Source organism: Macrotis lagotis, chromosome 5, assembly GCF_037893015.1.
Source record: "Macrotis lagotis isolate mMagLag1 chromosome 5, bilby.v1.9.chrom.fasta, whole genome shotgun sequence".
NCBI classification, from domain to species: domain Eukaryota; kingdom Metazoa; phylum Chordata; class Mammalia; order Peramelemorphia; family Peramelidae; genus Macrotis; species Macrotis lagotis.
Window position 1 is genome coordinate 247,359,829 of NC_133662.1, and position 12,299 is coordinate 247,372,127.

At 41.6% G+C, this 12,299-nt stretch overlaps 1 protein-coding gene across 1 annotated transcript in view; it reads left to right on the top strand.

Moving 5' to 3' along the window:
- The window catches only part of LOC141488890 (S-adenosyl-L-methionine-dependent tRNA 4-demethylwyosine synthase TYW1-like), a 232,276-nt gene that overhangs the window by 75,323 nt on the left and 144,654 nt on the right, over positions 1-12,299 (top strand). Inside the window, exon 11 of the mRNA XM_074189324.1 lies at positions 11,748-11,857. Within this exon, the coding sequence (XP_074045425.1) occupies positions 11,748-11,857 (110 nt within the window). The remainder of the gene's footprint in view (positions 1-11,747; positions 11,858-12,299) is intronic.

A 12,299-nucleotide genomic window follows, 5' to 3' on the forward strand; every position in this document is an offset into this window, starting at 1 on the left:
GGTTGGTCTGGATTTGAACTCAGGTCTTCTTGACTCCAGCCCCAGTGCTCTATTCACTGTGTCACCTTACTGCAGAAATTATTTTGTATTTATTTAGAAGATAGATGCAAAATAATTTCAGAGGAATAAGCCCTAAAAACTTGGAAAACTAGGACATCGACTGAACTGAGTCATCACAGAATTTGAGTTGGATGTGCATCATTGGCCATTCAGTTTAACTCCAAAGAAAGCTCTGTGATGACATACCTGAATTTTTTGTTGTTGTTGAGTCATTTCAGTTGTGTTTGACTCTTAGTCAACCCCATTTGGGGTTTTCTTGGCAAAGATACTGGAAAGTTTTGCCAATTCCTTCTGCATCTCATTAGGCAGATGAAGAAACAGGTCAATGGGGTGTCATGACTTGCCCAGGGTCACACAGCTAGGAAGTGTCAGATTTGAACTTCTGGGCTCAGTGCTCTGTCCACTGCACCACTTGATGGTCATCTTGTTATTATCTTTCATTTTCAAAGCAGACCAGAGACATCATGGGGTGATGTCTTGACTCCTGTTGGATATACGTGAGGCAGAGTTATGTGGAGTCATCAGCCTCATTCTCTCTTCCAGAGTCATTGAAATCCAGGAGTTAAACAAAAGTCATGATGCCTGGTGCTGGCCTGGGCTGCACTGGGCACCTAAGCTCTGTGGGAAGACTTCCTGGGAGAAGCAACTCCTTCCCCTCTTGAGGAATCCTGAGTTACTTAGGGACCCTCCTCATTGTTTTCCAGTGAGCTGAAAGAAAGGAGAGTCTGAAGGGCTTGGGGAGAGTGATTAATGGTGTTCTTTCCAAAACAAGGCTGTTGAGAAAAGAGTGGTAACCACTGACCCCTGAGCCAGAGGTAACCCGCCTGTGCTTCTAGTTGGAAGTTTAGAAGCCAATTTGGTGGGTGCTTGCCAGTGACCCTACAGCAAACTGTGGCTTCAGAGCCACAATGGCAGGTACAGAGAGTACATAATATCACTCTGCATCATGTTTTTGAGAATACTATAAAAATAAGTGTTTGACTAGAACAAAGAGCTCCCAATGAACTGCCCATCGTACATATGAAAATGCCTTCCAGAAGTACGTAATGACAGAGGTAACTCCAATTGCACTTTGGTCATTAATTGGAAATAAGGAATAAAAAGGGGATGTGGCCTGCCCACATGCCTCCTGCCATCTTGGAGCAAGTTCAGTGCAGAGTATAGAGACAGCAAGGCTTTTGAGAGATTCCTGCTCCAGATGACAAGCCTAGCGAGGGTACCCAGGCTCCTTTATGAGATCAGCCTCACTCTCAATGTAGGAACAGCCTTGGGCCTGAAAGAATGCCTCTGGTCCTGTCCAGGCTGTTCATTGAGTGGGTGACCCATGGACACAGACCATGAGCCAGGGCCAGAATTTATCAGGAGGAAGAAAACCAGGTATACTTGCCTTTGGGAATGGCACAATGCTTTTAAAGATTGCAATCTTAAAACAAAAGTCTATGTTTTTAAATATTATTCCCATCACATTGTCTAGCATTGAGTCATGAGACCCCACAGAGTTGGTGTACAGGTTACACCAAGGACCCTAGAGAAGCTTATGGGGCAGATGTGGTTGGGAGACTATGCTCAAGCAAAGTGCCAGAAAATATCTCAGAAGTCATCTGAGTGATGCAGCAATAGAAAATGAAATGGGATATTTGTGCAAGATCAAGAAATATATTTGGTGATGGTGTTCAGGTTCCTCTCGTGGATGATTTGCCCCACTTCCCATGTGGAATATTTAGACAAGCATTGAACAAGATAGGAAGCTGAGGGAGTGGGTCACAATCTTTACCCTTGGGGATGGGAAATCATGTTAGTGAGGTCACAGATGCATCAAAGTAACTAGTCCTGTTATTTCAAATGGGCTTTATTTTTTCGACTTAAATTTTCTTTCAATCAGTAAAACTCTGCCTTCTCTTCCTTCTACCCTCCTTAACCTCACAAGAAAAAATGTTTACTAGAAGCTAGGCACTGGAAGGAGAAAGAAAATTTGGAGAAGGCAGAGCACTGGCAACTGGAGAGATTAGGAATGGTTTCACCCAGAGGGTGGTGCTTCAGCTGAATCCTGAAGGGAGCTCATGATTCTGCTGCCTTTCTTCTCCCTCTTTTCCTGACTCTGCAGTCTGGCTCCCAACCTCATCCTTCAATGGAAACTGCTCTTTCCAAAAAAGTGATTTCTTAATTGTCAATTCTGTTAGCCTTGTCTCAGGCCTTATCCTTTCTATAGCATTTGACATCATCCATCACCCCTTTTCCTGGGTACTCTGTCCTCTGGGTTTTCTTTTCATTGCTCCCTCTTGGTTCTCCTGTCTCTCTCACTGCTCCTCTTTAGACTCCTTTCTTGGATCTTCATTCATATCACACCCACTAATTGTGGCTGTTCTCCAAGGTTCCCTTCTCTCTCTCTCTCTCTCTCTCTCTCTCTCTCTCTCTCTCTCTCTCTCTCTCTTAATTGAAATTTTATTTTACTATTGATATGTGTCTTTAAGCAAAACTCATTTCAACTTTGGCCATATCCAAAAAGATAAATGTCTTTGTCTATATTGAGGCTATCGTCTCTGCCAGGAAGCAGGCAGAATGTTTCACCATGACTCCTCTGAAGTCATTATGGTCCTTGTGTTTATAAAGTTTCTAAGCCTTTCAAATTTGTCCTTACAAAATTGTTCTTTTAGAAGTTGTTTTTTACAAAATATTTTACTTGTTTTTCCAACTATATGCAACAGTAGTTTTTCTCAATCATTTTTTTGGCAAGGTTTTGAATTTTATATTTTTCTCCCATCCCTCTCCCCTTCCCCTGACAGAAAGCGATTTGATAATGGGCTCTACATTTATAACCATCCTAAACAATAGATCCGTATTGAAAATGTTGTGAGAAAATAAAGTTGTTCTTTTGGTTCTGTTTATTCACTCTGGGTTCATACATGTTTCCTCAGATTTCTCTGACACTATCTATCCCTATCAACATAGTTTACAACATATAATATCCTATCACACCTCCATATTGTATTTTGTTTAGTCAATGAACTGACACTCTCCAGTTTTCAATTCTTTACCACCACAACAGTCACTGCTACAAATATTTTTGTACATGTGTATCCTTTCCCTAAGCCTTGATCTTTTAAGGTCCATAGAGCGAGTACTAGTATCACTATGCCAAGGGCTATTCACGGTTTAATAACTTTTTTGGTCATTGTTCCAAATTGCTTTTCAGAACATCTGAAAACTAGTTCACAGTTTTACTAATGGTGCATTAATGTACCTATTTTCCCATAGCCCCACCATCATTTGTCATTTTCATTTTTTTATTGACTTTGCCAATCTAATGGATGTAAGGTGATCCATCAAAGTTGTTTTAATTTGAATCTCTCTAATTATTAGAACATTTTTAGAACATTTTTCATATGCTATTGATAACCTCGAATTTCTTTCTTTGAAAACTGTTTACATCCTTTGATCATTTATCAATTAAGGAATGCATGTTCTTATATATTTGATTCTGTTCTCTATATATCTTTGAAATTAGACTTTTGACAGAGGAAACTTATTGGATTTTCTTCCCTCCACCAAATGGACTTTATATCTTAATTTTAGAATTTGATGTTGAAAAGGTTGTCTTTCCTTCCATGACCCTCTTCCCTCTCTCTCTCTTCTTCTTGTCCTCCCTCCTTCCCTGCCTCTCCTCTTCCCTTTCATCCTTCTTCCATTCCTCTGTTTTTCCTTCCCTTCTTCTATCTCTTCTCTTCTTCCCTTCCTTTTTCTTTCCTCAAGGAATTTATATTCCAATTAGGGGAGCAGTGGCTAGGGAAAGTAGTTTTGGGGGAATTCATAAAAATGATGAGTAGAACCTTTTCCAGAGGAAGTTAGGATTTGATTACATTTCTCAGAGAAAGGAGTGGAAAATTGGGGTGGTGGTGAGAGGGAGGTGGGAACTGTGCCTACAACCACCCAGGTCAGGACAGGAGATGTCCTGGAAAAAGAAGGGTGGAGCATTAGTAGCATAGGGAGGGGTAAGATGGAGAACAACTTAGGGAAAAGGAAGGGGAGTCATCTGGACCATGTTTGGGTTAGTCCTTGTTCTCTGCATCATTGAGTAGTGTTGGCTGCAGATGACCATCCCATTGCTGAAGGCTGTGTTATTTCTCTTTGATTGCCTTTTTTTTTTTTTTTTGTAAAAAAAGGCTTGCTTGCTTTCTTGGGTGACATGTGAGTTCACACTGTTATTACCTTAGCCCTAGTTTTGGCCTCTGTTATTCTTTCATTTAGGGTATATATGTTTTTTTTTTTTTTTTTTTTTTAAAGCATAGTTGGCCAAATAGAGATTCAGAGGTAATCCTGAAATTGGTTATAAGTTGAGTAGCATCCAGCTGTCCTGACATTCTGGATAGTAACATTCAAGCAAAACCTGATTTAATGTTATGGTCTGGCAGAAGAGCTGAAATCCAGGAATTAAAGGCTGGTGATTAAGTTGAAAGTATACCCATGTGGAGACATCAATCAGTCAAATACGATTTAAATTGCTGGGTGCTTTCCTGTACTTTTGAGTTAGCAGTTAAACCAATCAGAAGGAAATGTTCCCCAAATGAATCAGCCAAAAATTCTCACCACAAAATTTGAGTGTTTTATTTTTCCAAAGGAAATAATAATATGGCCAACAATTGACTTACTTCTCTTGAAGCAAGAATGGCTGTCGTTGCTTTTTCAGAGAAATCTAAGTTCTTTAGTAGTTCTGAAAAGTCTTAGGTGGCCCATCTTCATAACTTTGCTAAGGAAGAAATCTCAGTGGGCTGATCCTTCATGCCCCTCAGGAAAAATATTAAATTGCCGCATTGCTGTCCTCTGAGAGGAAATCTTGACTTCTTGTTTTGCTCTACTTTGCTATCTCTTACTGCAAAGGGGCACTTTATTTTCTCTTGGTGTTCTTTTACCAGCCCCATTCTTGTTTCATTATCACCTTTTGGTGATGAGAGACATATCTGTCAAGATGGTTTGTAAATAGAATTGGGGAGGATGCTTCTCTGTCTCCCTATCTCTTGATCTCTTTCTTTCTCCTTCCCCCTCTCACAATAGATAAAGTAAAGTCTATGATGGATTTTTCTCTGGTGATACTATTTTCTCCTCTACTCAAGGGTTGTCATTGATTTGAGTTGAAATTTATTTCAGAGATAAAAATAATGCCTTCCTTGTTTAAGTTTTGCAGTAAATTCATTTGACCTCCAACTCTTCTAGTCTGCCCCTTCTCTTCTATAGCTTGATAAGGTTTATGACTGACTCTCAGTCAAGGTAGCCAAGTCTTCTAGCAGTGATGCAGCATTGGAGAATCTCTTATCCTTATCCTAGGCAAATGCATTCTATAAGAAATGGCATGATTAATTTTTAAAGGCATATTGTGCTAGTGGTAAGTAGAGGTTTATTTCTGATGAATGAGATTTAGTTGTAGAACATGTTGGTTTGCTAAGGGAGGACTGGAGCAATCTCAGAAATCCCTATTACATTCAGCTGCTGTCTTTCATCAGTATTTCATCACTATTTGCTCAGAGGAATGGGACAGTTGAGTTCCATGTTTGGAACTGGCATATTCTTTTTTTTTTTTTTTTTTTGCAAGGCAATGGAGTTAAGTGGGTTGCCCAAGGCCACACGGCTAGGTAATCATTAAGTGTCTGAGGCCTGACTTGAACTCAGGTACTCCTGACTCCAAGGCCGGTGTTCTATCCACTGCGCCACCTAGCCGCCCCTGGCATATTCTTTCTTACCAAAAAAGTATGTTGAAGATTAAATTAGAGAGAAGAAGGAGGCAATAGGTCTCATCACCCTCCAAACCTAGAAATCCTAAAAAAAGTTCTAAATCTCCTTTTAGTTATGAGGTATTAGTGAGAGGTCACAGAGTCAGTTGGAAAAGAAGCAGAAGTCTTAGGAAATGTGTCTTTGATAAATGGGAAATCAACTCCCACTTCTGTGAAAATCAACTTTCCTCTTCCTCTTAGCAATTAAACAAGCAATTTTTTTGACAGGTAAAGTGATGACATAAGTAGAATATTTTAAAAGATGACAGCTGAGGGAACATGGAGGTTGATAGTGAACAAAAGTCCAAATTTGGTTTTTTCTTTGCAAGTTTTTTTCACTGCACAGGCAAACTTGGAAACATTTATATTTTGAAAAGCATATGGTGATTAGAACTCCCACCTGGAACCAGAAAGACCTGCCTTTGAATTTTCTCTAAGCTATCTCTTGGCTTGGTGACTCTGGGTAAGTCACTTGATCTTGTTGCGTCTCAGTTTCCTCATCTTAGGTTGGAGTCAGTGACCTCCAAGTATTCTTACAGATTGCTGATGTGAGCATTTAACTGCTCAATAAGCATTTGTTAAATGTTTACTAGAAGCTAGGCACTGGAAGGAGAAAGAAAAATTGGAGAAGGCAGAGCACTAGCAACTGGTGAGATTAGGAATGGTTTCACCCAGAGGGTGGTGCTTCAACTGAATCCTGAAGGGACCCCATGATTCTGCTGCCTTTCTTCTCCCTCTTTTCCTGACTCTGTAGTCTGGCTCCTAACCTCATCCTTCAATGGAAACTGCTCTTTCCAAAATTACTAGTGATTTCTTAATTGTCAATTCTGTTAGCCTTGTCTCAGGCCTCATCCTTTCTATAGCATTTGACATCATTCATCACCCCTTTTCCTGGTTACTCTGTCCTCTGGGTTTTCTTTTCATTTCTTCCTCTTGGTTCTCCTGTCTCTCTCACTGCTCCTCTTTAGACTCCTTTCTTGGATCTTCATTCATATCACACCCACTAATTGTGGCTGTTCTCTAAGGTTCCCTTCTCCTCTCTCTCTCTCTCTCTCTCTCTCTCTCTCTCTCTCTCTCTCTCTCTCTCTCTCTCTTTTTAATTGAAATTTTATTTTATTTTTCCAATTACAGGTAATGATAGTTTTTTCCAAAACTCATTCATTTGCAAATTTATGAGTTTCACATTTTTCTACCACCCTCCCTTCTCCATTGTGGCAAATAGTCTGGTAGAAGTTGTTCATGTATCATCCTGTTTAACATAGTTACATATTAGTCATGTTGTGAAAGAGGAATTAGCACTAAGGAGAAAGGAAAAAAAAAAACCATGAGAAGGGAAGGAAAAACATAAAAGAAGTTTTAAAAATGAACATAGTATGCAATCAGGTTTTTTTCCTCTAGATGTGGATGGCATTGTCCATTAGATCATAACTGACCATCTCAGAATGTTGTTATTATGTACAATGTTCTCTTGGCTTGTCCCTCTTATTTTTTTGCTCTTTATTATCTCACTTGGGGAACTCATTGGTTTAATTTTCAGCTTTATGCAGATGATTCCCAGATCTCTGCATCCAGTTCTAATTTTTCTCTGAGCACAATCACAGATGGCCTGTTGGACATTTCCAACTGGGTGTATTGTAACCATCTTAAACTCAACATATTCTAATGCAACTTATCTTTCCCCCCAAACCACCCATTTTCAGAACTTTATAATTGCTGTGATCACCACCATCTTTTTAATCACCTGAATTCACAATTTTGGTAATCAGTTCAACATATTTAATTAGTTGCCACATTTTGGAATGTCTTTCTCTACAACATATCCCACATATATCCCATTTCTTTCCTCTCGGACAGCCACCACCTAATTTCGTCCCTTAACACCTCTTTATCTGGACTATTGCAATAACCTCTTTTTTTTTTAAGGATTAAAATTTTTTTTTCTATCAGTGAAAATCGATATACTTTTCCACCACCATTGACAAAGAAAGAAAAACAAAACCTCTGTTACAATGATGCAACCCCATTTGGGGTTTCAGGAGATAACTGCTAGACTTATTCACTTCCCACCAGCTGGTTCAGAGTGACAGACGTATAGGCTCCCATTTGGTGTGGGATTCCTGCCTTGACAATTCAGTTGCAGACTTCAACCTGAACTGGAGGCTTGCACTGAGACCCTCCACCTCTCCTGGGGTCAGACCACACAGCTACTTGCTTTTGGATGTGCTTCTTTCTTAGCTTAGGGCCTGCAATGGCTCCTCACCTCAAAAAGCTATCTGTAGGTACAGGACTCCTTCTTATTGCACCTTGAATCCCTTAGCTTGTCTTATGAGCAAGAGAACTGTCAGTTGAAGCCCCTATTTCTGCTGTTCTGCTGAATTTGGGACCTCTTCTTGCCTTGATGCTGGTCCTGAATAGACCTAGTCCTCAGGGTCTTGGGCATCTCCGTCTTTGTCCCTGTGTTGACCTGGCTGGTTTTTTCCCCCTGGATTTCCAGCTCAGGATTCAGTCTGGGCATTTTACAGCCTATTGTGAGGAAATTGAGTGGTAGAGTTTGCAGGGAGCTGGGAATCCTGCTCGTCCACCATCTCGGGTTCATCAGGATAGCTCCTTACTCGGTGTCCCCAAGACTTTTCTGCTCCAGTCCCTCCGCCATTTCACCACTGGGTCTCAGGTCTGACTGTATCATACCCGTCTCCTGACTCTTCTGGCTTCCTGTTACAATTCAGATCTGAGATAAGCTTTGTCTATCTTTTAAACGATCTTTACCAAATGGCTTCTTCTTGTCTCCCGAAGTCTTCTTACCCATAATTCCTTTTTACATGTTCATTGATCCAGCCATATGGGCTTGATGATGGTGCTAGTTTTCTTAATAACGCCAAGAAAACTAATGAGCCGAATCTCTGCAACCTTGAAGCTGGGGACTGTGTTGATGCTAGCTATCCGTAATGTCCAGGATATGTCCCTTCTCTTTGCCAAGCTTTGTCATGGGGAAGGGGGGTTCTTGAGTTTTTGACCTTTCAGACCCTCAGTTGGTGTTTTTGGGAAGGTGGCAACTGAACAGTAGTCTGGAAGTCCTACTTATTTTCATTTGGGATTCCACAGGCTATGAAGGAAACTATAGCTTATTCTGCCTGCTTTCTCATTCTTCCTCCCTCTCTCCCTCCCTCTCTCCCTCCCTTCCTCCTCCTCCCTTCCTTCCTCTTCTCTTCCTCCTCCTCCTTTTTTTCTTTTGGTTCTTTGCTACTTCAAAAGTTCTGCTACCAGTATTTGTGTACACTTTGTATACTTTTCCTTCTACTTTCACTTCCTTGCAGTAGATGCCTAAAAGTAATCTCTAAGACAAAGTGTTTATATAGTCTAGTAACTCAAATAAGATCTCAGATTGTTTTCTGGAATGGTTGAACCAGTTTGTAATGCCATCACTAGTGGATTAGTGTGCTTCCCTCCCTGTCCCCAATACACATATTTGTTTTATTCAGTTTTTTTCCAGTTCGATGGGGAGGGGAGGGTAAAGCCTTAGAGTTTTAAAAGATTCATGTTATTTTTATTATTGGTGATTTGTAACATCCTTTCATATGTTTATTGATAACTTGTTCTTTTTCTTTTGAAAGATCTTCTTTAAGTCTTTGACTTCTTCTCTGGCAGGGAGTGACTCTTGTTTTTACATCTTGTTCTCCGTGTTCCATATTTTGACTATGGGGCCCTCAGCAGATATATGCTGGCAATATCGAGGTCTCTGTATCGATATATTTTTTTTTACCATTCAACTATTTCTTTTTTGTTTCTAGTTACATTGATTTTTTGGGTTTTTTTATTATGTGCCAGGCAGTTTTGATTTGTAATTAAAACTGGCTTTTTATGTTTTATGTTCATGTCTGTCCCTTTTTTAATTAGCCATTTTCCCCTCCAGCCATTGATGTGTGAGGTACTGCCTTCTGTTATGCTCAGATTTTTTTATGTTCTAACCTAAAAAGGTCACAACAGAAAAGATTGGTTCAGGTTGTTTTTCCTCTCTTTTGTCTCCTTCTCCAAGGAGGCTGGAATTGAAAACCTGAGCTTATGGCCTAGGCCCAGGTACCTTGACCCCTCTGCAGAGGTGTGTTCCAGTGTGGCCTTGTGGCAGTCTGGGCCTGTAAAGCACACTTGTAAACCAAGTTGCTGATAGATATCTTTAATTAACTCCAGAAAATGTCAAGATTAGATGAAAAGGCTAATATGAGTCAGTGGAATAATGACATCCAGTTTCTGGCCTTGCCCAAATTCGGATGGCTTTGCTGGAAATGGCAAGTAGGTTAATGTGTTCATATTAACTCTGTGACTAGGGTTGTTGATTTGATTTTCTGACCTATAGCTCTCCAGTGAAACTGATAACAACAGCAAGAAGAACAACAGTAATAATAATGGTACAACACCAGCAATACCGATGAACTGGTGAGCCCCGATGGCCTTGAGAGGCCGCGTGGTGCAGGGGAAGGAGCGGTGGAGCTGGCTTCCAGTTCAGCCTCTCCTACTTGCTCCCTTTGTAGTCTCTTTAATGTTTCTGGGAAAGAAGAAAACACACATTTGTTTGGTCCTGATGTGTGATAGATGCTGAGCTGGTACACATACAAGCCAAAAGAGAGACAGGTCCTCCCTTCAGAGAGCTTCCATTCTCTTGAGGGAGGATGAGACAGAAGGAGCTGAATGGTTCTGGGGGGTTAGACTGGGCCTGAGGGAGGGCACTTGGGGCCTCCATGGAATGGAGCTTGCTCCTGGGAGATGGGGCAGCCATGGTGGTAGGGCCCGGGCTGGGTGATGCTCCCTTGGCTTAAAAATCAATGGGAACTGAGCCATGTGGATTGAGAATAGACTTGCTCTTCAAGAGGATGCTTGCTTTGAGCTGTTTTTCTGGAATCTGGAGTGACTTGTACCCTTCCCTTCCCATTTTTGGCCCTTGCCCCCTGTTTGCAGTGACAAAGGAATCCTTGCCCTGCCATCTTTCCTGGACATGGGCAAATGGTGCATGGAGATGGTGCTAACCTTGGTGGTGTGAGGAGGGCAAATGTATTTGTGTGCATGCAGGTGTGCATTTGTGTGCAGGTATGTACACATGCATGCACATATTTGTGGGAGCATCACATAAGAGTATATCTTGGTGCAAGCACACATATGTGTATAAACAGGCATCTGTATGTGTGTGTGCGCCTTGTGCAAGTACATATGTATCTGCATGTGTAAACACATGTGCATGCCCATACACAGCATGTGTCTGGGTGCATGTGCCTGTCTGGGTGCATGTGCCAATATGAGCACATGGTGTATGCATGTATGTGCATGCCTGTGAGTATGGCTGCACTGGCTAAGCATGCCTGTGAGCATTCATACAGCATATTCTGTATGTGTGTGTGGTGTGCATGTGTGGGCCTGTGGATACTGTGGCTGAAGACAGCCGAGGGCCATGCTCTGGGTGGAGGACTGGCTTAACCACAAGAGGGGCGCTAGCCTCTACGGAGCCCTTTGGGAATTCCCAAGGATTTTCCCATATATCCTCTCCCTCGACCCTCACCGCAGGCTCTGTGGGAAAGGCTTTTAGGATCCCCATTTTACAGATGAGGAAACTGAGACGGACAGATTAGGAAGTGTCTGAAGTCAGATTTGAACCCAAATCTTCTTGAATAAACTTGAGGCATCCATCGGCCACTTAGCTTGCAGGGCCATCATGCTGGGAGTCTCCTCTGCTGTCTTTGGGCAGGTTCACAGCTTCGTAATGGACTCTGAGAACTTGTAAAAATTGGTTTATTAAACACTGTTTTGGACCAGCTGAGTTTAGCAGGCCTGTTTCTTAGGGAGAGACCCTAGTGATTTGGGGGAGTGAATTTGTCAGCCTTGGAGCACTGACCTGATGGCATCGTGCTCATTGTGGAGTTTTGCATCCTCTCTCTGCAGGCACCACACCAATCCGGTAGGTACTGAGTGGCGATGGAAGATGGATCAGCCCGATATGATTTTACAAGAGGCCATTGAAAATCACCAGGACATGATCAGACAGTTTAAAGGTATTTCTCTTCTCTCTGGGACAGAATCATTGCCTCCCCAAAGTTGAATCTCTGGCTCAAGTCTGTGTGTGAACACTCTGGTCTCTCTCTCTCTCTCTCTCTCTCTTTTTTTTTTTTTTTTTTTTGGTTAAATGTTTGGGCAGGAAAGGAAGGATTTTGAGGCCCCTACCCTGCCCCACCCTGCCCCACCCTGCCCCCAACTGTTGGCCATTTTTCCCCTTTCATAGGCAGCTTTTACTTTCAACCTGACTTTAAATCAATCTAAATTTAAAGATGAATCATTAAAATGAAACAACTTCTTTCCTTTGGGCCTCAGAGACTTGTTCCCTCCCTTTGATCAGACTTTCTCCCACGGTTCCCTTATTACCTGGGGATCTTTTTTTGGGGGTCAAGTTTTCCCAGTGCACAGACCTGTTGAGAGGTCCTGAGCTGATACACATTT